This window comes from Leptopilina boulardi, unplaced genomic scaffold (assembly GCF_019393585.1).
Source record: "Leptopilina boulardi isolate dan_hultmark-lab unplaced genomic scaffold, ZJU_Lbou_2.1 LbouV2_235, whole genome shotgun sequence".
In the NCBI taxonomy this organism is placed as follows: Eukaryota; Metazoa; Arthropoda; class Insecta; order Hymenoptera; family Figitidae; genus Leptopilina; species Leptopilina boulardi.
This window is the reverse complement of record NW_026137791.1, coordinates 122,142-146,764: the sequence shown is the minus strand read 5'-3', so window position 1 is coordinate 146,764 and position 24,623 is coordinate 122,142. Positions and strand designations below refer to the sequence as shown.

Below are 24,623 nucleotides of genomic sequence, written 5' to 3'. Positions count from 1 at the left end.
ATAATTTTATTTTTAAGGAGAAATGTGCCACAAATTAAAGTCAAGGGGGCTTTTACAAAAATATATTTAAAAACAATTTTATAAAATCAGTAAACTATGAAGTATATTTACGTTACTACGAGTCACAAATGCAAAGAATTTAGAATAAATATCATAAAATTAATGAGATATTGGCAAAAGAAAATTGTTATTCAGTGTGAATCTCAAAAATTCATTTATATTATATATAATTTATTTATATTTTTATAATATAGTAATTGTTTAAACTTTTCAAAATTACGTAAAATTAATTCAACTTTCACATATTTCAAAAACATAAAAAAATCTTTACTTTTCGTCATGGCACATTCTTCCTTAATTGATTGAAATTTGAAGAAATTTAATTTTTAATTAATTAAAATGTCGAATATTTTCAATTTCTAAAATTAAATAATTTTTAAAAGTAAACATTTTCATTTAAAATTGTGACAAACTTTACATATAAAATTGTTGACTTATTAATTTTTTTTTAAAGATTATGCTTCAGTATATGCTCTTCAACTTAACGCCGCTCATGACCACATTTCTCTTTCATCAGATGACGAAAGCGATTCGGGAGATGATGTTGGTAAATATTAAAATTATTTATTTTTTTTATATAAAATAATAATTTAACTTTTTTTTAATTTCATGTTATTTTTTTACTTTTTTCAGATCCTTTAGGAGGTGGTAACGATGAAGGTTAGAGAACAATTTAGTTATTGCTATTATTAAATTCCTTTTTTACAATTTAACAAATATTTAATTATAATCATACCATGATACATAAGAAGGGGTCTTTCGGTTTCTCTGAAACTGGAGGAAATAATAATCGCACTAGTTTAGCGCTAGAGCCGTGCCTTTTAGAGTCACACGCACAAGCGCAGACACCATAGAGTACACACACCCCATGTTGCCGGCTCGTGCTTGTGACTCTGAACGGCACTGCTCTACCGCTAAACTGCTGCGCGCCTTTACAAAAAATATAATATCTCAAAATCTATTAAAGTCTCCATAGTTTTCTTCGTCTTAAAATAAAGGTGAAATCATAAGGAATATTTTAATTTTTTACAGAAAACTCCAAAATTAGTCCCGTTTGAGTAACAACGATTCAACAAAATTTTTTGTCTGTTTTTGAGTAAAAATTCAAATTTTTTTTTAACTATATAACACTTCAAAAAGGTATGTTTTAAATTTAAACAATGACATATTGAAATTTTATTGAGATTCGATTAATTGTTTTAGAAATATTAATGTTTAAAAAATAATTGTCAAAAAATTCAATATGGCGTAACTTTTACAATTTCGCGAAGTTTTAAAAATACTTTGGGACTTTCATTTTCTATATCAAATATTATTTTACTCTACTTTACCAAATAACAAACAAATCAAAAGACCCCTTGTAATGGAGAAAGTTTAATTAACACAGGCCTATGCCGTGTCAAATATTGCCAAAAACGGCATTATTAACTCTTTTATGTTAAAATATCTCAAATTGCTGACGTGATAGAGCAATTTCCTTGTCATTTTTTTATTCAGCGTGACAAATTACATCGGAAATGACTATCCCGGTTTCTGGGTCTGACAAAATCCAAAATTTTGTATACCTGTATAATGAAATATTTTTGAAATTATAATTTTTTTTGAAATTTGATCAAAAAACGCCTTTAGTTGAAATGTAATGGATTGACTTCTTCCTTATTTTTTTCAGCTTTAAGGGATGATTCAGAAACGGAAAGTGACTCGACAGTAGTTAAGCTAGGGGGGTTCTGGCGCACTTACCGACAGTCGGTAATGTAGGAATCTACTTTACCGACCGAGTTAGTTCCGGCTGCCACCACTAGATGGCGCCACCGGCCAATTCAACCCCCCTTGGCGGGAAATTTGAATTTTTAAAGTGGCTTGGCATTTTACCGGCCAATTCAACCCCCCTTGGCGGGAAATTTGAATTTTTAAAAGTTTAATTTTAAGTGGCTTGGTGATCTACTTTACCGACCGAGTTAGTTCCGGCTGCCACCACTAGATGGCGCCACTTTCGATTACCGGCCAATTCAAACCCCCTTGGCGGGAAATTTGAATTTTTAAACTTTTTTGTTCAAGTGGCTTGGTGTTCTGCATTACCGACCGAGTTAGTTCCAGCTGCCACCGCAAGATGGCGCTATTTTATTTTTACGCTAAATTTAAAATTATTTTTTTCTATTAATTTAAAGTGGGGGTTTTTAAATTTCCCGCTAAAATTACCGACCGAGTTAGTTCCAGCTGACACCACAAGATGACGCCATTTTATTTTACCTATTTTAAAGTTAATTTAAAGTTTAAAATTTCAATGTATATATCTAAACCTGTATGGAAAAAACATCGAGAGGGATCCCCATTGCTGGTTGCGTCTATGCCGCTGCCAGCGCTGGGTTCATATGCTGAGTATCGTCTCTCCCCGCATCGATGTGAACTCAGCCGGGGACTCCCTCCCATGCCTACAGCAGAGCGCGCAGCGGCAGTCCCACCTGGTTGCGCGCGTCGCTTGAGTAGTGGGGCGCGTCGTAGTGGGGAGCGCGGTAGTGGGGTGCCTCATAGTTGGAAGTAGGGTATATAGGACAGCGCTCGGGCCACCAGCATCACTGCTTTCTGTTTACAGGTCTAGCGCAGTACTTTCACAGCATTCCAGCTTTTCATTTCAGCTTTTCATTTCAGCTTTTTTTTCTATTGTAGGTTCTCTTTTTTTTTTATTTCAGATTTTGTTTTTCGTTTATTATTTTTTATTTCAGATTTTGTTTTTTGTTTATTATTTTTTTTCAGGTGGTGGAGGGTATTTTTGGTTAGTTTTAAGATTTTTCAGGAGGTGGTGGATTTTCTTCTATTTCAGGTTTTTAGGTTTTTAGGTTTACGATGCCTAAGTGTAGGGTGTCAAAGAAATCGCGACAGCGAATGACCCTCGACGAGTACAATGAAGTGTGTCTCGAGTCGGACAATTTCATCGAAATGGCGGAACGTCAATTCATCGCTACAATGTCAATGTCAGGTGAAGAAAAGTTCGTTAACGCATTTGAATGGCAAAACAAGTGTCAGCGTTACAAAAACATCATGCGAGCATTTTTGCGCAAATCCGATTTTTTGCCTTACCAAACATCAAGATGTTTGAATTTGAGCCAAAAACTTGAATACTTGCGTTGTAATTTTGATGTGTTAATGAAACGGGGTGCAGGTGTGCAAGTAGAGAATGAGCGAATGAAATGGGTGGATTTTGAGGGTGCATTTGAGGATCGTCTGCAAACCAGTGCTATTATAAATATTGATTATATGGATATTAACGAGTTCCTTGACGATGCTTTTGTTTTGTTTGAAAGTAACATTGAAAGAGCTTTGAACAGATTTGGTCCAATCAAAGTTTATACCGTTTTAGGTGCGAAATTCAAAAAAGATTCTATTAATGGTCAAGAAGAACTATCTGATTTAAAGACATTTATCGCAAAGACTGATGAGATTTTCATTACAACCCAGTTAGATCAGTGGTACAATGAAAATGTTAAACAACCTACTTTGAGAAGAATCGAAGAATTCCAACAGAAGGATTCTAATTGGAGACTTGATTCTATTCAAAGGTTGGAAGTTAACATTAACAAGTACAACCCCATGCGTGCTGGTTCTTATATCGACTTACCATCTACCATTAAAAACAAACATGCTTGTATTAACGTGCAAAACACAGATAATCAATGTTTTAAGTGGTCAATTTTGTCAGCCTTGTATCCACCTTCAAGAGATGCAGATCGAGTTGCAAAATACAGACCTTATCAGGATGAACTCAATTTCACTGGAATTGAGTTTCCTGTTGCACTCAAAGATATTCCGAAATTTGAGGCGTTGAACAACATTTCTGTTAATGTATATGGACTTGTCAAAAGAGATGAAAAGTTTTCAGTGGCACCGCTTCACCTTTCAAAGGAAAAGAAAGTTATTCACGTCAATCTTCTTCGAATTGAAGATCATTACATTGATGAAAATGCAGATTTGGAGGAGGAAAAAGACGTACCCATCATCTCTTTCAACTACCATTACGTGTGGATCAAAGATTTATCAGCGCTAGTTGGCAGTCAATTGTCAAAAAAGAAGATTCGAAAATACATCTGTGATCGTTGCCTGCATTATTTCGGTGAAGAATCTAAGCTCACTGAACACGAAGAAAATTGTAGGAAAATGAACGAGACGAGTATTGTGCTGCCAGAACCAGGGACGAATTTTGTTGAATTTAAAAATTTTCAAAACAAGGAGCGTGTGCCATTCATTATTTATGCAGATTGCGAAAGTCTTTTGCTTCCTGCCGAAACACCACAAGAAGCAGCCAATACTGAGATTTTTCAACATCACAAAACCCTCAGTATTGGATATTACTTGAAATGCTCTTTCGACGACACGTTGTCCATATACAAAGCATCGCCAAAAGATGAGGAAGATCCAGCTAAATGGTTTTCAACCGAGTTGAAAGACTTGGCAGACAATCTCAATACATTATTTAAAAATCCTGTGCCGATGGAGGTGCTAAGTCGAGATCAGCTGATTGATTTTAGAAATGCAACTACTTGTCACATTTGTAAAAAGAAAATCAAGCCTGGGGATGTAAAGGTGAGAGACCATTGTCATCTAACAGGGAAGTATCGGGGGCCCGCGCATCGAGATTGTAATATTAATTTTCATGAATCACAGGTCATTCCTGTTGTTTTTCATAACCTAAGTGGTTATGATGCTCATTTTATCATTGATTCTATTGCTTCAGGATTTGAAGGTAATGTTTATTTGCTCCCTATTAACAAAGAAAAGTACATCAGTTTTACGAAAAATGTGAAAGACAGTGTTATTAAATTTCGTTTTATTGATTCCTTTAAATTTATGGCATCGTCATTGGACAAGTTAGCATCCTATCTCGACGAATACCCAATTGTGAATTCTGTTTTTTCGAATTACAGTGCCGACAAAATTCAATTGTTAACGCGAAAAGGAGTTTTTCCTTATGAGTACCTTGACTCAAGGGAAAAACTCGATGAAACTCAATTGCCGCCTATAGAAAATTTTTACAGCACTCTTGTCGATTCAAATGTCTCCGATGAAGATTATGCACATGCGCAGAAAGTATGGAGTGAGTTTGGTTGTCAAAATCTCGGCGATTATGTGTACTTGTATATGCAGACCGACATATTGTTACTCGCGGACATTTTTGAAAATTTCAGGAATCAGTGTCATCTCGCGTACGGTCTTGATCCAGGGCATTATTACACGACTCCAGGACTGACATGGGATGCCATGCTAAAGTATACGAATATAAGATTGGAACTCCTCACTGATATTGACATGGTAATGTTTATCGAACGCGGAATTAGAGGTGGCATTAGTCAGTGTGTCAATCGTTATGCAAAAGCAAATAATCCTTACATGGAGAATTTTAATGAAAATGAGGAAACATCTTATATCGTATACTTTGATGCAAACAACCTTTATGGCTGGGCCATGATTCAGTCTCTTCCCTATGGTGGCTTCAAGTGGGAAGAAAATGTTGATATTAATTTTGATTTTAACGTTGCAGATGATGCGCCAATTGGCTACATTTTAGAAGTCGATTTGGATTACCCAAATGAACTTCATGATAAGCATAGTGATTTTCCGTTTTGCCCAGAACGCTCGAAGCCACCAGGATCAAAAGAGCAAAAGCTCCTAACTACCCTCCTGCCGAAACGAAAGCACGTTCTCCATTACCGTGCTTTGAAACAAGCTTTAGAACATGGTCTTGTGTTAGTTCAAATTCATCGAGTTTTAAGATTCAAGCAATCAACATGGCTAAAAACGTACATTGATTTTAATACAACAAAAAGAACTAATGCAAACAATGAGTTTGAAAAAAATCTATTCAAGTTGATGAACAACGCGGTATTTGGCAAAACAATGGAGAACGTGCGAAAACACGTTGACATTAAACTCGTTACAAAGTGGGAGGGTAGGTATGGAGCTGAAGCTTTGATCGCGAAACCGAATTTCCACAGCAGGGCCATTTTTAACGAAAACTTGGTTGCCGTGGAACTTCGGAAAATGGAAGTCTTGATGAACAAGCCACTGTATGTTGGACTGACAGTTTTAGATGTTTCAAAAACTTTAATCTACGATTTCCATTATGATTACATGTTAAAAAAATATGATGAAAAGAAATTGAAATTATTGTACACCGACACTGATAGCCTGATTTATGAAATCAAATGCTCTGACATTTATGCTGATATGAAAGACGATATCCACAAATTTGATACTTCCGATTACCCGGTGAATAACGTGTACAATATTCCGCAAGCCAACAAAAAAATTTTAGGAATGATGAAAGATGAATGCTGCGGAAAAATTGTAACAGAATTTGTTGGCTTGCGGAGCAAAATGTACAGCGTCCGCGTTGAGAATAAGGATTTCATCAAAAAGGCTAAAGGTGTAAAAACTGGCGTTGTAAAAAAATCTATTAGTTTTGATGATTACGTGTATTGTCTCCGAAATGTAAATATGCAATCTAGAACTCAGTATACAATCAGATCAAAACTGCACAAAGTGCAAACAGTAAAGCAAACCAAAATTGCATTGAGTCCTTTTGACGATAAAAGATATTTGTTATCAAACAGTACCGACACCCTTGCATGGGGACATTGTAAAATTGTTGAAATTATGGATGAAGAAAATTAACCAATTATATATTGTAAAAAAAAAAATGGAGAAAATGATGTTTTTAATAAAAGAAAAACAAAAGATGTACATATTATGTCAATTTTATTAGAAAAAAAACCTTATCCTAGATACAAAATTTGTTTAACTATTTTTAACTTTAACTTTAACTATTTTTTAACATTACTTTAACTATTTTTAACATTAATTTAACTATTTTTAACATTAATTTAACTATTTTTAACGTTACTTTAACTATATTTAACGTTACTTTAACCTATTTTAACATTAAAATAACTTATTACATATCAGATTTTTTAATCCAACTATTGTGTGAATTATCAAATCCAAGCCATTTCACGTAGACATTATTGCCGCGAGTCTTGAGAACTTTTTCTACGAGATATACATCTGGATATTTAACTTTTAATAGTTCTTCTTCGTAGAAACCACCTTCGATTGGGTGATTTTCATAATCTGTAAGTTTGTATGTAACTGGTTTTGTTCGTTTAACTTGATCTACAGTGAATATTTCCGTTGTCCAGTTGGGGGTGTAACCTTTTTCAAAGATGTTTTTATGTTTGCTGACTCGAACTCTGTCTCCAACTTTAAATTTTGGTCTTCTTAGCGGAATTCTTCTTAGTTTACGGATACGTCTCAGCAATTCTCTTGTATCTTCTACGGTGACATCTTTAGGTTTCATACCAATCGTACGATGTTTTTTATTATTGTACTTTGATATGAGAATTGGTAAAAGATTAATCCATTTGTAATTGCCTTGTAAGTTGAATTCAGGCCACATCATATTTTTTAGAGTGCGGTTAAACCTTTCAACAATTGATGCTTTTAAATTACTATAAGTCGAATAGAGATTAATATTGAATTCTTGCATTAAACTCTGAAATTCAGAGTTATAAAATTCCTTGCCTCTATCAGTGTGTAAATTTTTTGGAATACGACCTTCTTTTAATATTAATTTCATGGCTAAAGAAATATCTTTTCCATTTTTACTTTTTACAGCTACAGCCCAGGCATATTTGGAAAATATGTCTATTACTGTGAGCATGTATTTGAAACCTTTATTGGAATAGGAGTAAGGTATCATTTCTACCAAATCTGCTTGCCAGGTTTCATCTATGCCACGCATTTGAACTTTACGACGAGGATAATTCCGTCTTGCTTGTTTATGCAGTTCAGTTACAACTGTTAACTTTTTATCATTCATCGTTTGGAATAAATGTAGTTTCCTTAATTATAATATTCTGTTGTAATTCAATTTGTTTTAGTTTTTCGTTAACTCTATCTTCGACAACTTGTATTAAAATATTCAAATCATCAATGGCTGATCTTAAAGAAGATGTAATTTGAAAGACAGTTTTTATCTCGTTTCGGATAATTTGTTGTACAAGTCGTAAATTTACTGCATCATGAAGCTCTTCAGCGTCTCTAACGTTACAAAGTCTTTTGTTTTCAATATTGTAGTCTCCACTTGGAGTAACTTTAAATCCAATACCAGAAGGTCCAGGTAGTCCACGACTTGCAACACGTCGTGTTAAAGAATGTCCGAACACATCAATGCTCATTGTTATACTAAGCACTTCTTCTTTATGCTCTCTCTTAATATATAATTCGAGCTTCACGAAGTTCTTCAATAATTGACATAATCTCATTATTATGACTTGGATTACCAGCTTGCTGTGATGCTATGAGTAGTCGTAAACGGTCAACAAGTTCATTTGGATCATCCCAATAGATGTAGTCTGGATTAAATTGTCTTTTTGCAATCATAAATTGTGGTAATATATTTTTATGCTTCTTTAAAGAACCACCACCACCACTTTTCTTTGGTGTACTTTTGATAAGTTTTGCAATAACATCAGTGTACTTGGAAGTTCTACTTATGTTGACAGATTCACTTGGACTATAATTTTTTCGATGTGCATTCGTAGCAATGAGAATTTCTTTATAATTTGAAAAATCATCTGAACTTATTAAAGCTTCTTTTGGTTTTTGTTTAAATAATAGTTCGAGTAACCCAGCAGTTTTTAAATAATTTTTCTTTCCAATAAGCTTAATATGTGAACCTTCAAATTCAATAGGTGTATCACCAATCATAAAAGAACCGTTGGCAAGTTTACGTACTCCATAAACCGTATCTACAAACAGTTTTCTATTTTTATCTAACATAAAAATAAATTTATTTGTAATTTTTTCATAATCTTCTTCTTCTTTTTCAAAGTTATTGCTCTTATCAAGTAAAGTTGAATTTAGTAGAGTTTTATCAAATTCTTCATCATCGTCAACAGCAGTTGAAAAAGAGAAATCATTATCATCTTTCTTGAATTTTTCAATTTTAACATTTTTGAAAGGAGTTTCAGTTACATTTGCCAACTTTTGAAGAGGTGTAACTATTGGTTGCAGAGTTTCTTTTAACAATGTCTCTGCAGCCTCCTTACCCATTTTAAGTAAGCGATGTTTTCGTCTAATAGCGTCGCTTGCTTTTGCTATTTGACGAAGTGTTTCTTGCTCTTTTCGATACATGTTTCCGTCTTGATAACATAAACTATACTAATTTAAAATGAAATAAAGTAGTTATATTTATAGTGTAATAAAGCAATCAAATCCCTTTCTATATCTTCCTTCATTAAAATTCCTATCTTTATCAATAACGACAAATCCATATTTATCAGATTTCCAACATTCTGAACATAAATCACGAAATTGAGTATAAGACATGTCTGTATTTACATGATCTTCGTAGACATGTTTTAAATTTTTTTCATCTTGTCTAAAAAGCACCAGTAAATTTACATTATCTCGGACTAGATGTTTTGGAATACGAGCATATGTTTGACACAAGTAGAAACTGTCAACATTTACATGTCTACCCATACAAAAGAAAGCTCTAACATTGTCTTGCTTTTCACAAGCAATATCATCAAAGATGAATATTGAGTTCGGTTTAGCATCTTTTGGAGATACTACTTCTTCATGCTCACTAAATGGAAAGTATTCAATTCCATCCACGTCATGAATTACATTTTTCAAAAATTGATATTTTGGCTGCTGCAGAGATTTAGAGTATAGGTAAATATTTTCAAAACTTAAACCATTTGGATGTATGATTAAAGAGAGAAGAGCGTTTGTTTTACCACAATTTGAGGGACCACAAAAGACAGCTCGGATGCTATCTGAAAACAAACTACCATGACGTTGAATTTTTTTCTCACTACTTTCAACGTCAATACTTGTGATTGGGAGTGCTACAGGTTGTTTCGTGAACTGCATCTTGACAGTAACTGCTCTGTAAACTATAAATACTCGGCTTTTATAGTCTTACAGTCAGTTGCACATCAAACTTCATAGAGTGTAGAATGATTTTACATCGAAGTGATAAAAAACATCTTTGTCGTGGTAGAGGGTTAGTTAACCGTATTATCAATAGTTTACCTTTTGAATTACATTTACCTGGATACCAATTCTGTGGACCCGGTACAAAGTTGACAAAAAGATTAGCACGTGGTGATAAAGGTGTTAACCCATTAGACGCTGCATGTAAAGCACATGATATTGCATATTCGCAAAATCGAGAAAACATTAAAGCAAGAAACGTTGCAGACCAAGAGCTAGCTGAAAAGGCGTGGCAACGTGTTACATCTAAGTATTCTAGTATTAGTGAAAAGGCAGCAGCTTTAGCGATATCTGGAACGATGAAAGCTAAATCAACATTAGGTATGGGAATGAAAAGGAAGAAAAAGTCTACAATGAAGAAGAAAAGAAAAACCATGTGTAAGAAAAAGCGACTAGCATTACGAAGAGTTGTTGATGCTGCTAGAAAAAGTATGCTACCTAATCATAATTCTGGAGAATCAATTCAAGCTGCTCTGATTGGTGCAAAAGAAGCAATAAAAAATGCTGGTGGTAAATCAAAAATTTTATCACCGCGAATTTTACCTGTACCTTCTAAAGTTGGTGGTATTTTACCACTGGTTCCGATTTTTGCTGGACTTAGTGCTTTGGGAGCTCTTGCTGGTGGAGCTTCAGGTATAGTGAAAGCTGTAAACAAGGCTAAAACTGCCAAGGAACAACTTGTTGAAGCTCAACGACATAATAAAGCAATGGAAGCAATATCGCTTGGAAAAGGATTACATCTCAAACCCTACCGACAAGGACTTGGTCTTCATATTAAACCATACAATCAGGGGAAAGGATTAAAAAAGAAGAAGATGAAACCAACATTAAGGAAGAAAAAAAACTTGCATTGAAGCTACCTCACCGTCCTCTAACTGATTTTGATCTGTTGAAATATGCTAAAACTATGAAAATACCATATTTTCGAGGAGTTTTTATGCGAAATGAACTACCTTTTAAAGGACCTTATCGATATGAGTCTGGAATTATTAACTTGGATAATAAAGAAGGTCCAGGAACACATTGGGTGGCATATAAAAAATGTAATAATGAAATAATGTATTTTGATAGTTTTGGCAACCTTCCTCCACCAACAGATCTAATCACATACTTGGGTGACGGTAGCTTAATAAAATATAATCATGAGAGATATCAAAGTTATGATACTTATGTGTGTGGACATTTATGTTTAAAATTTTTATGTAAACAACTTACTGTTAAGAGCAGCTTTAGTCTATATAAGAACATGTAACTTTTGTAATCTTTTAGTATAGAAACTGACAGCATCATGAGTGATTCGTTTACTTTAACACTAAGTGGAAACACTTCAGTTCTTGAAGCTGAATATTTCCCACCAATAGAACTTAATCCAAATAAAAATTATGTCCTCGGTCTTGTTGAATTACTGACTTTTAATTCTATTCCCAATATTGATGAAGGTAACAATAAATTTTACATTGGTAATCATATAATTGATATACCAACTGGAAGTTATGAAATTAAAGATATTGAAACATGTATAAAAGATTCTGTGAAACTTGGAACTGTTATTAGTATAAAACCTAATAACAATACATTACGCTGTTTAGTTGAATCAAATTTACCAATTGATTTTAAACATAAAGATTCAATTGGTAAATTATTGGGATTTATGCCGCGGAAATTATCACCTAATGAAACACACATCTCTGATTTACCGGTAGCAATTCTCAAGGTAAATTCAGTCAGAGTTGAGTGTAGCATTACATCTGGAGCGTATATAAATAATCAAAAAGCCCACACCATCCATGAATTCTTCCCTAGCGTTCCACCAGGATATAAGATTGTGGAAGTGCCAGCACACGTCATTTACCTTCCGATTGTTGTCAAGACAATACATAATATTCAACTCCGCATTGTCGATCAGGACGGTGATTTGATTAATTTTCGAGGAGAAACTATAACTATCCGATTGCACATAAAGTCAATGTAATGGGAATTGTATATAATCAAAAAGTTGGTGGAAACTATAAAAGTCAACCAACATGTCAAAGACAAATCAGTTTAAATTTGTCTCACAAGGTGTTAACACCTCCGAATCGCCTGTTCCTGAAAAAACTAGGTCTAAAAGTTATACCTCAAGGAAAACGCCAAGACAAATAATTTATATATTTTTTGGGTGTTGTTGCAACAAAAATGGACGAAATTCTCAACATTCCAGCAGCAGTGAATTTTGATGAGTCCATTGCTCATTATGAAATTCATGCTCATCAACCGTATGCTTCATCCTCTTTTAACAATAGTGATGAAATTCGAATTGCAGTTCAACATCAAGATTTATGTATTCTACCGAGTAAAAGTTCATTGCACATATTTGGGAAATTGACTAAAAATGATGGTATTGCCGTTACAGAAAACGTGCACTTGTCTAGCAATGCAATATGTTTTTTATTTGATGAAATTCGCTATGAATTAAATGGTATCGAGATTGATCGATGCAAATACGTTGGACATACAACTATAATGAAAAATTTAGTATCTCTAACTCCACCTCAGCTAAATCTAAGTGAGAATGCAGGGTTTTCAAAAATTTCAGCTGATGCAAGAATTACTTTAGAAAATGGATATTTTGATGTTACAATACCACTTGGCATGATTTTTGGTTTTGCTGAGGATTATAAGAAAATTCTTATGAACGCTAAACATGAACTTATTTTAACAAGAGCACGTAATGACACTAATGCCATAATTCAAACAGGACAAGGAGCTGATGAAGAATTTAAAATTTTCATCAATAAACTAGAATGGATGGTACCATACGTTTTACCAGCTGATAATAATAAAATAAAATTATTAAAATTCATTGAAAAAGATCCTTTAATTTCAATAAGTTTTCGATCATGGGAAATGTACGAGTATCCGTTAGTTCCAACAAGTTCAAAAGTCCTATGGCAAATAAAAACATCAACACAATTGGAGAAACCACGATATGTAATTGTAGGATTTCAAACAGCAAGAAAAGATAAACGAAAAAAATATGCCTGTCATTTTGATCATTGTAACATTACAAATGTTAAACTATTTTTAAATTCACAATATTACCCTTATGGAAATTTAAATCTAAACTTTGATCAAAATCAGTATGCTCTTCTTTATGAAATGTATGCTAATTTTCAAACATCTTACTATGGAAAAGACTCAGAACCTATTTTAACAAGGGCTATTTTTAAACAACTATTTCCTCTAATTGTTATTGATTGTTCAAAACAAAATGAGTTTATTAAACAAGCATCAGTAGATGTACGTTTAGAATTTGAATCAGGAAATAATATGCCAGCTGAGACCACTGCATATTGCCTCATTATTCATGACCGCGTTGTACAATATAAACCAATCAGCGGCGTCGTCAAGAAGTTGCTGTAGAGGAGTGGGGGTAAAGTGGTGGGGGTATAATTCGGTATAAATGCAGTAGTTTTCAGTCAAAAATTCATTTCTGTTTCAACATGGAGTTCATTGTGGACGTTCAAGGATTTAAAAGACCCTACAACGATTTTATTTTCAAAGAGTTGGCAATACTTCCTCTTCAATCAGATGCTCAACCACTTGTCTACCTATTTGAATCACCTTGTACGTGGAATTCATTGCCAGGACGCTATAAAAGTGAAAATCGCTGGTTAACACACAATTACCATGGAATAGATTGGACAGCTGGAGACGTCTCTTACGATGAACTTCGTCCCATTCTACAAGATGTATTACGAGGCGCTAGTATCATCTATGTAAAAGGATTAGAAAAGAAGACATGGCTTGAGAAATATATACAAAATGTACAAAATTTAGAAGATTTTGAATGTCCATCGTTGAAAAAAATTAAAAGTGATTTGTTAACATGTACGCATCATACTCTTTATAATGATAATTGTGCTGTAAAAAATGTAAAGATTCTTCGCGATTGGTTTTTGGATCCTCCAAACCAATATATAAGTAGTATTGTTAAAGAAACTGATGAAGTTGATTCTACGTTAAAATGTTTTTATGAAAATTATAAATCATTTTTGTAAATAGTTTTTAAACGTTTCTAAAAAAATAAACATTAATAACATTGAATTCAAAATATGTTGTTTTTTAATTTTAAACCTTTTTTTTTAATAAATTAAACATTATTTTACAATACCTGAAAATAAACTTATTCTACTACTTAACTTCTACTAGGGAGAGGAAAGAAAATTAAAAACCAATTTTATAGATAAAATTTTTCTGTATTTTTCAACATTTTTTTTTTATATACATACATTTATTTTACAATTTTTATTTTACAAATTGAAATTCAACGATATTGTAAGTTCCTCCGACATATTTCATTTGAAGCTGCTTGGCTATTGCTGCTTCCTGCATCATTTCCAGCGAGCTTGGTTCATCGTCAAAATGCTTGGCGAATCTCGATGGTAAATATGTTATAAAATCTGCATTTACTTCAACAATTATTCTCGGTCCGTATTTGGTTTGAACCTTCTTCATTTTGGTGATATAATAAAGACCATTTTTAGTCATTTCTGCGAGAGGTTTTGTAGGCAGGTAACCTTCAAATCGACCAACTGCATTAACTTTTTCGAGATCCATTTTTTTAAAATAAAAGACAGGATAAAAAACTCTGAAATTAAAAAAGTAACCCTGTAATAGCTAAAAATAGAATTATAAATAAAAATGCTAAATGGAAAAAAAAACTTGAAAAAAGTTAAAACTAGAAATACCTGCAATAAAAGTACTGTAAATGAGTGAGAAGTCTATAATTATTAATACTAGGGAGTCCTGAAAAAAAGAATGACTCCAGTGGCTCGGCATCGCCTTATATTATCGGTACCCCACTTTTTTTATAAACCCCACCACATATTGTGATGCGCACGCAAATATGACCCGCCCCCTTCAATAAATTCAAGACGCTCGTATAATGCGCGCGCAGATTTAACGCTCAACCTTATATGCGCAGGCGCAGGTGTATACCAAAATTGGTGTGAAATACAAAATATTTTCGGCTTTGAATAGAAAAAATTTGATACTCTAATAATATTAAAAAATTTCTCTATTTTCACATATAAAATTTAGTTTTCACAATTTGGTAACATGTTTGGAGAAGGTGTAGCAGGTCTTAAAAAGTCTACAACAAAATTTACATTGAAATCTACATCAATAACATTGTACATCTCTTCAATTGGTGGCAGTTCTTCTAAAAGCTCTAACATCTAGAACAAGAAAAAAATATGTACATATTCTTTTATAAATCATAATTTACGAGAATTTTAAATTTGATTTTGAAAACTAACCTCTTCTGGGTCAACGTCTATTATTAAGCAGTCTGAATCATTATCAGAATTATGGGAGACATCTGACTGTGAGTCAGAGTCATTTATAATAATTGAGTCAGAGTCACTTATAATAATTGTGTCTGCCTGACTGTCATTATTGTCGTCCACGATGGTGACTTCATCATTATTTATAGGAACCTCATCATAGATATCGATAATTGGATGGTCCTCATCCTCTTCATTTTTTGTGTTATGAGGGGTATCCATTTTTAAAAATTATAAAAGAAAATTTAAATTGCTAAAAATATACTTATGTGATAAAAACGCTTATGAGAAATATTAGACAAATTAAATATGAAAACTGAAAAAAAAGAAAGCTGAAAGGAGAAATTTATTTTGATCTGAATTGTTGGAAGCTGAAAGAATGAATGACTCTGGTGGCTGGCGGGCTTCACTGTATACCAGCGATCCCCACCACGGCGGTCCCCACCACGCGTCCCCACTATGTGTCAATCTTCTCTCTCTCTCTCTCTCTCATACGCCATCAGCTTCTCTCGATCGACAATTTCTTAAAACTAAACCTTTTTTTAAATTAAATAAATTATGAAATTCTATAGAATTCAAGTACAATCCAATTTAATTATTTAAATAATTTATAATATTATATTAAATAGTTTAATTATTGTAATGAATTTTTTTATTAATGTAATAAATTAGATTTATATTATTATTAATATTATTAACATCTAGTCAGTTTTTAAATTACTATAATTTGTATTCAATTTTAAAATGGTTAAGAAATAGTTGTATATTGAATTAAGAAAGGTAACAAATAACAAATAATAATAATAATGATAAACACTCTAAACATGTAACATTTGCTTTATTAAATCATTTGAAAAGCAATTTACACACTAAATGTAACATTGACTTTTCTTTTTAAATTATGTGATTAATTAATGAATCACAGATAAAAATACTTTTTTTTTTAAATTGCGCTGAAAGTGTAGCCATCTCTCTTTTTGTTGTAAACAAAACTATTTTTTTTGCTAAATTGCATGACCTACGAAGAAAATCTCACATAAACCAAATTTTATAAAACTTTTAAATTTTAGTTTTTAACGAAAACATACATAAAAAGTATTTTTTTTTTTAATTGCGCTGAAACGCAAAAATCACTTTTTGTTGTAAATAAAACATTTTTTTAAATCGACTGATTAACGAACAGTCGCACACACTAAATATAAAGAAAAAAATTTTAAGTGACTGATTAACGAACAGTCAAACACATAAAAAGTATTTTTTAATTACGATGAAACGCAACAAACTTTTTTGCTGTAAACAAAACATTTTTTTTTAAATCGACTGATAAACGAACAGTCACACACTAAATTTAAAAAAAATTTAATTGACTGATTAACGAACAGTCGCACACACTAAATATAAAGAAGAAATTTTTAAGTGACTGATTAACGAACAGTCAAACACATAAAAAAGTTTTTTTTTAATTGCGCTGAAACGCAAAAATCACTTTTTGTTGTAAGTAAAACATTTTTTTTAAATCGACTGATAAACGAACAGTCGCACACACTAAATATAAAGAAGAAATTTTTAAGTGACTGATTAACGAACAGTCAAACACATAAAAAGTATTTTTTAATTACGATGAAACGCAACAAACTTTTTTGCTGTAAACATAACATTTTTTTAAATCGACTGATTAACGAACAGTCCCGCACATAAAAGTTTTTTTTTTTTTTTTTAATTAAAGAAGTATAATTTTCAATACGTCACTCATCTTTTTTTTTCGACACTGATGGGTCAGAGTTATCTGATTTTTTTTTTGAACTGGTTTTGCGTGGTCTAGTTGGTTTTCTTGCACAAATATTATCAAGTCTTACTGCTTCTTCCCGAGGATCAAAAGGTTGATTTTTTAATTTTTTTATATCTTCCAAGGACGTAGAAGAATCTTCAGTTGACATTTTCATTAAATGTTTGGTGTTTATTTCAGAAGTTCCCGGAGTTGGATCAGTTAAATTATTCTTAATGATTTTTCCAGATCTCGACTTCCTTGAATTATTTTTGCTTTTTTTTGGAGAAGGCATTGAACTAATTGAGTTTTTCTCAATTTTTTTTTTTAAAGGACTTGGAGTTGGTTCAGTCAAATTATTTGTCACAATTTCTTTAGAAGGCCCGTTTGAAGAATCAGTATTACTTGAAGAAGAATCAGTATCACTTGAGGAAGAGTCAGTCGAGGAAGAGTCACTCGTGGAATCAGCTTTTCCGGAAGAAGGTTTAAATTGTGATTCAAGTTGCAACTTTGGTGTAGGGGTATAAAAATATGTTTCTATTGAAGTGGGAGTGTAAGGTTCGATTGGATTCTCTGTAGGAGGTGATATAGTAATAATAGATTTTTTTAACTGTTCTTGTGAATCAATGTCCCATCTAGTTGTTCGTTTTCGGTTACCTGCCGTTGACTTTGGAGAAGTTGCTTGCACAGAGGGAATTGAATTCAATAAAGTATTTGACTTTGTATTCTCGGAAACTGTTGGATTAGTAGGAACTGTAAGATTTTTCGATATTGTAGGCTGCATAGGAAGCGTTGGTGGCTTAGGAACGGTTGGTTGAATAGGAATTGTTGGTGAACTAAGAATTGATGTATTTTCAGAAACTGTTGGCAGTTTGGAGACAACTTTATGTCCAGGAAACGTTGGCTGTCGAGAAACGGATTGAGAAAAAATCACAGGATGTGTAGATACTGGTCGATGTCTAGGATACGTTGGTACTGGAAAACGTCCAGAGATTAATGGATGTACTGAAACCATTGGACGTATTGACTGTTCTGTTTGCCTTGGAAACGATGGTTGTCTAGGAACACATTGTGCTGGTGTTTGACAAAATGTTTGTGTTCGATTATTAGATGATGTCATTCTTAATCTCTCGTTGACAATATTATCTATTCTTCTTAGAGTCTCTCGATTTTCTGTCTGATGCCAATGAGGATTGGGTGTCTATAACGTAGAATTTTTTTAAATTTAATTTATTTATTATAGATATAAATATTCATTTAATTTACATGTACTTATATATATGTATATAAAAATTAATTAAAAGTACATTCTTTCAGTAAAATACGAAAAAAAAAGATTAAATTAATATATTGTAAAATGAAGTTAAGGTTATGTAAGAAATATAATGTAAACATAAAGTTAAGGTTATGTAATCATTAATATATTTAATAAATATAATAAAAGAAAATTAAAAAAATATCAAAAATGTACCTGCATAAAACGATTTTCACATGCAATTAAATTAGTTGATAATGAGTCCATCGGAATATTATTTCTCTCTGAATATATGAATCTGCAGAAGCAACAGCAACACGTGCACGTGACTCGATTATTATGTCCACTCTATAAATTTAATTTAAACTTTATTTATATATATATATAAATATTAGAAAAGAAAATTTTCCTGGATATTTTTTTTTACTTACCATATTTAAAAATTTAATTTAATGAAAAATGATTGAAAAAAAAGAAATTTTTGTATGTTTCTATATCGAAGGCACGTTTTCAAAGAAAGATATTTTACACATGTTGCGCACAATTTGAAGATGGAGAATCAAAAGAGTTGGAGTGGGGATAACCCACCTAGAGAAGGTAGAAATTAATCACCTTCCGCAAAGTGAGGTGGCGCAACAGTCTAAAAGTATATCTAGCTGCAGCCAATAATTACGAAGCACCATTTAAAGAACAAAGTAAACTAACATTACACCATTTTGTGAAGCACACCCACTACTACAGTTGTGAAGTCTCCGTCCTCCAATGGATTTCAACTTTTCCTATAAAATTATATTATTCTCATCAAGCCTTTTTAACTTGATTAAAAAAAAATAAATTAAATTAGCGCCATCTTGCAGTGGCAGCCAAAACTCGGTCGGTAATTTGAGCGGGAAATTTAAAACTCCCACTCCAAACGAATTTAAATTATTAGAAAAAAATAATTTCAAATTTAGCGTAAAAATAAAATAGCGCCATCTTGCGGTGGCAGCTGAAACTAACTCGGTCGGTAATTTAAGCGGGAAATTTAAAAACCCCCACTTTAAATTAATAGAAAAAAAATAATTTTTAATTTAGCGTAAAAATAAAATAACGCCATCTTGCGGTGGCAGCTGGAACTAACTCGGTCGGTAATGTAGAACACCAAGCCACTTGAACACAAAAGTTTAAAAATTCAAATTTCCCGCCAAGAGGGGTTGATTTTGCCGGTAAAATGCCAAGCCACTTTAAATTAAACTTTTAAAAATTCAAATTTCCCGCCAAGGGGGGTTGAATTGGTCGGTAAAATGCCAAGCCACTTTTAAAAATTCAAATTTCCCACCAAGGGGGTTTGAATTGTCCGGTAAAATGCCAAGCCACTTTTAAAAATTCAAATTTTCCGCCAAGAGGGTTTGAATTGACCGGTGGCGCCATCTAGCGGTGGCAGCCGGAACTAACTCGGTCGGTAAAGTAGAACACCAAGCCACTTTAAATTAAACTTTTAAAAATTCAAATTTCCCGCCAAGGGGGGTTGAATTGGCCGGTGGCGCCATCTAGCGGTGGCAGCCGGAACTAACTCGGTCGGTAAAGTAGATTCCTACATTACCGACTGTCGGTAAGTGCGCCAGAACCCCCCTAGCTTAACTACTCTCGACGAACCAAAATAATGAGCCCGATTTAAACAAATGCTGCATTTGCCGTGAACTACCAACAGAATATTGCTTTGTACCCTGTGGCCATGTGAACATTTGCGAAAGCTGCAAAGTCCCATATTCTGAAATGCCTGACAGAATCTGCCCTATGTGCAGAACAGATTATACTTCCATAATGCGAGTTTATTTTTAATCAAAGAAAAAACAATTTTTTAAACTAATTAAAACATTAAACTCTGACATCCAAAATGTTCGAAAGAGTGGTACCATTTCATGCGGACGTACACATGTTATGTCTATTTTACAATTCATTTTTTACTCAGAATTCTTAAAATTTGAATACATTTTTTAAATATTCATATCACTTAAAATTAATATAATTTTGTAAAAATTACAGTTGAAGCTCTCAAAGAGAGATCCTTTAAAAGTTTATTAAATTTTTAGTTAAATAAACAAAGATAACATTTTATTACAAAGTAAAGTAGAATTTAACACACTATAATACTAAACGAAACATATTTACAAATAATCAGTATTTACTTGATACACTGGAGTCAAAAAGTTTCAATACATTAGAATGGATTGTTTAAAAATACTAGCTTCACTTTAAATAAAAAGTATCTCTACAAAAACTGCAAATAAAGCTGTTAAATAGAGATCATTTAAAAATTTATTTAATTTAGCATCAAATGGATTAAAGTACAATGCTTTTAATGATATAGATATAAAATAATAGTTTTTTAAAATCATAGGATTTTTTTTCAGGAAATTTACAATTTCGAAATCTTGAGAATAAATTTCTTTCAGATCTGAAATTTTTACATATTGGAGTAAAAATCCTACGTTTTAATTCTGAACCAAAAGCAATTGAAAAAATTCAGTAATTGCTTTATATTCTATAAAAATATTCTCATATAGTCTCTAAATTTTTCAAAGAAAATTAATTCCAAAATCGTTGTTTCCATTATTTGTTTTGACATTTAACCACACATTCAAAAAAATGTATAACCTTTTCATCGGTAGATTTTTTAAATTCCATTGAAAAATAGATGTTTTTTTTAAATAAATAAAAAAATGACAATTGTGGAATTTATTTTCTTCGAGAAATTTAAAGAGCATGTAAGAATATTTTTATAGAATTTTAAACAATAATTGATTATTATTTTCAAGTGGTTTTGGGCCAAAATTAAAACGTAGGATTTTTACTCAAATATGTAAAAATGTCAGATCTGAAAGAAATTTGTTCTTAAGATTTCGAAATCGTAAATTTCATTAAAACATCTTGTGATTTCCAAGAACTATTATTTTATATCTATATCATTAAAAGCGTTGTACTTTAATCCATTCAATGATAAATTAAATAAACTTTCAAATGATCTCTATTTGACAGCTTTAACTGTTGCGTTTGTAGAGATATTTTTATTTAAAGTGAAGCTTAGGGTGGTCCTTAAAAAACAAATTTTCGAATTTTAAAGTTCGTAACCCCTCATTTTGTTAAGCATGGAAAAATAAGAGACACGTATTTTTTTTTTTTTTTTAATTAATATTTAATGGTGCCTCATCGCACTTGAATTTTTACATGCATTTTGCATGGGGAAAAAACGTTTTTTCGTAGATTTGCTATGAAATGATGAAAAATGAATATTTTTTTCTCGGACCACTTTGTTTTTCTTCATTTATGTTCAAAGAATAAGATCCAATAATTTATTTATGAATTTTTAATAACAAATATTTTTTAAACAGCCCCTAAAAACCCTCAAAAAATGCAAAATCAGGGAAAAATCGTTAAAAAATGTTTATTAATATTTTTATAGTCTTTTTTGCAAGATTTTTTATTTACAAATTGAACAAATACTATTAATCGTATTTTTCAATAATTTGCAATTTGTTTAAACAATATATTGTTGTTACTGTAAAATTGTTGTTAAAAATATCTGGAAAATGATGTTTTTTTTAATTTTATAACTTTTATTGACATGAACTGCAATAAATAACAGTTTATTTAAAAAAATGTCAACAAAAATTGTTTAAACAAATTATTTTTGTTATTTTAAAACTAGTGTTTAAATGTATCTACAAAGTTGCTCTTCCCCCTTAATTTTGCAAGTAGTTCTGCTGTTTACAATTGCAATAGTATCTTAAATTTCAAACTTCATTTTCGACAATTGTTTAAACAATTTAATTTTTTAATCAATTAAATACTTTTATATTTTCTAAAATACATACAGTGCGAATTATTAACTGCGGCCCAGCCTAATTCTGACAGTATAGTTTTATTTATAATGTTGCAAGTCGATGTGCTACGACAAGTTTAGACGGGTTTGTTCAGGTAGCACATCGACTTGCAACATTATAAATAAAACTATACTGTCAGAATTAGGCTGGGCCGCAGTTAATAATTCGCACTGTATGTATTTTAGAAAATATAAAAGTATTTAATTGATTAAAAAATTAAATTGTTTAAACAATTGTCGAAAATGAAGTTTGAAATTTAAGATACTATTGCAATTGTAAACAGCAGAACTACTTGCAAAATTAAGGGGGAAGAGCAACTTTGTAGATACATTTAAACACTAGTTTTAAAATAACAAAAATAATTTGTTTAAACAATTTTTGTTGACATTTTTTTAAATAAACTGTTATTTATTGCAGTTCATGTCAATAAAAGTTATAAAATTAAAAAAAACATCATTTTCCAGATATTTTTAACAACAATTTTACAGTAACAACAATATATTGTTTAAACAAATTGCAAATTATTGAAAAATACGATTAATAGTATTTGTTCAATTTGTAAATAAAAAATCTTGCAAAAAAGACTATAAAAAATATTAATAAAGATTTTTTAACGATTTTTCCCTGATTTTGCATTTTTTGAGGGTTTTTAGGGGCTGTTTAAAAAATATTTGTTATTAAAAATTCATAAATAAATTATTGGATCTTATTCTTTGAACATAAATGAAGAAAAACAAAGTGGTCCAATAAAAAAATATTCATTTTTCATCATTTCATAGCAAATCTACGAAAAAACGTTTTTTCCCCATGCAAAATGCATGTAAAAATTCAAGTGCGATGAGGCACCATTAAATATTAATTTAAAAAAAAAAAAAAATACGTGTCTCTTATTTTTCCATGCTTAACAAAATGAGGGGTTACGAACTTTAAAATTCGAAAATTTGTTTTTTAAGGACCACCCTAGTGAAGCTATTATTTTCAAGTAATCGAACCTAATATACTGAAACTTTTTGACCATAAAATTTTTAGAAAATAATAATTTGTCATTACAATTAATTTTTTTTTGTTTAACCACACTCTTAAAAACTGTTTGTTTATCAAAATAAAAATACAACTAAATTTCATTTATTACCGTTAATTCAAGATTTTGTTACTATAATTTTTACAAAAAAGTTATGACTTTAAAGAACTATAAATGATCTCACTTTTGAGAGCTTTAACTGTAATTTTTACAAAAATATTTAAATTTGAAATGAATTTTTATCAATGTAATAATAAGTTTTTTAAATTTAAAACATTTTTTTCTATTTGATAAGCACCCAATTGTAAGCATCAAATGAATACTTCAAATTGTTAACTGTTTCTAATTAACAAAAAGATTGTAATTCATAATATATATATATATATATCTAATATATAAATATTATATAATAATAATAATAATCAACGTTTTCATTCCATGTGCTAACTTAAATCGTGCAAATAAAATATAATTTTTTTTTATTTTTATAACTATTAAATAATTATTTCATTTTGTTCTTTGATATTTTTAAAAATTAAAAAAAAAAAACAATCTTAGATTAATATTAATTTTCAATATCCTTGATTAGCAACATTTTACAATTAATATAATTTTTGTTGTCTCTGTCTGGCAAATTCATTTTTATTAGTTGAAATATGTAAATTTGAAAATCATTTTTTTTAAACTTGTGTAATAAAAATTTATGTTGGTTATTTTAAATTAGAATTTAGTTATTTTTTTAACAGAGTAATCATAAAATTTTGTAATCACAAATTTTCTTTTTCTTGATTTTTCGCTTATTTCCAAGTAGATGTTTTAATTTTTTCCTTGATATTGATAAAACGATTTGTTTTTAAGAATTGATGAATAACTTCTATTACCTCTTTGTAATATTCAATTATTTTCAATATTTCCTTTATCTTTGAAAAATTGAGTTATATAATAGTCAAAAAAATGATTATTTGATTCAAATTTAATAAATTTTTATTAAACTATTTATTAGATATAATATTTATTATAAATTTATTTATTAGTATTATTATTAAAAACAGATTATAATCAGGAAGTATTATTATAAATGATTGTTAAATAAACAAATTTTATGACAGTCTTTTTCAAATAAAAATAATAATTAATAATTAATATAATAAATATAAAAAAAATTAATTTATACTTATTAAAGAACAGGTTTTTATTTGTTTCGCAAAATTATTAATTACATAAATTAAATATTATTTGTTTTAAATACATAAAAAAAAATTATGAACAATTTATA

The 24,623-nt window shown here is 30.9% G+C and overlaps 3 protein-coding genes across 3 annotated transcripts; 1 reads left to right on the top strand and 2 right to left on the bottom strand.

Annotated features, from left to right (window-relative positions):
- The first annotated feature begins 2,904 nt into the window (after window positions 1–2,904).
- Window positions 2,905–6,726, top strand: LOC127280302 (uncharacterized). Its single transcript, XM_051303210.1, has one exon. The coding sequence runs from the start codon at window positions 2,905–2,907 to the stop codon at window positions 6,724–6,726; it is 3,822 nt and encodes a 1,273-aa protein (XP_051159167.1).
- Window positions 6,727–7,006: 280 nt separating this feature from the next.
- Window positions 7,007–7,510, bottom strand: LOC127280301 (uncharacterized). Its single transcript, XM_051303208.1, has one exon. It carries the CDS (start codon window positions 7,508–7,510, stop codon window positions 7,007–7,009), a length of 504 nt encoding a protein of 167 aa, XP_051159165.1.
- Window positions 7,511–17,188: 9,678 nt separating this feature from the next.
- Window positions 17,189–18,328, bottom strand: LOC127280300 (cell surface glycoprotein 1-like). Its single transcript, XM_051303207.1, has one exon. The coding sequence runs from the start codon at window positions 18,326–18,328 to the stop codon at window positions 17,189–17,191; it is 1,140 nt and encodes a 379-aa protein (XP_051159164.1).
- Window positions 18,329–24,623: the final 6,295 nt, after the last annotated feature.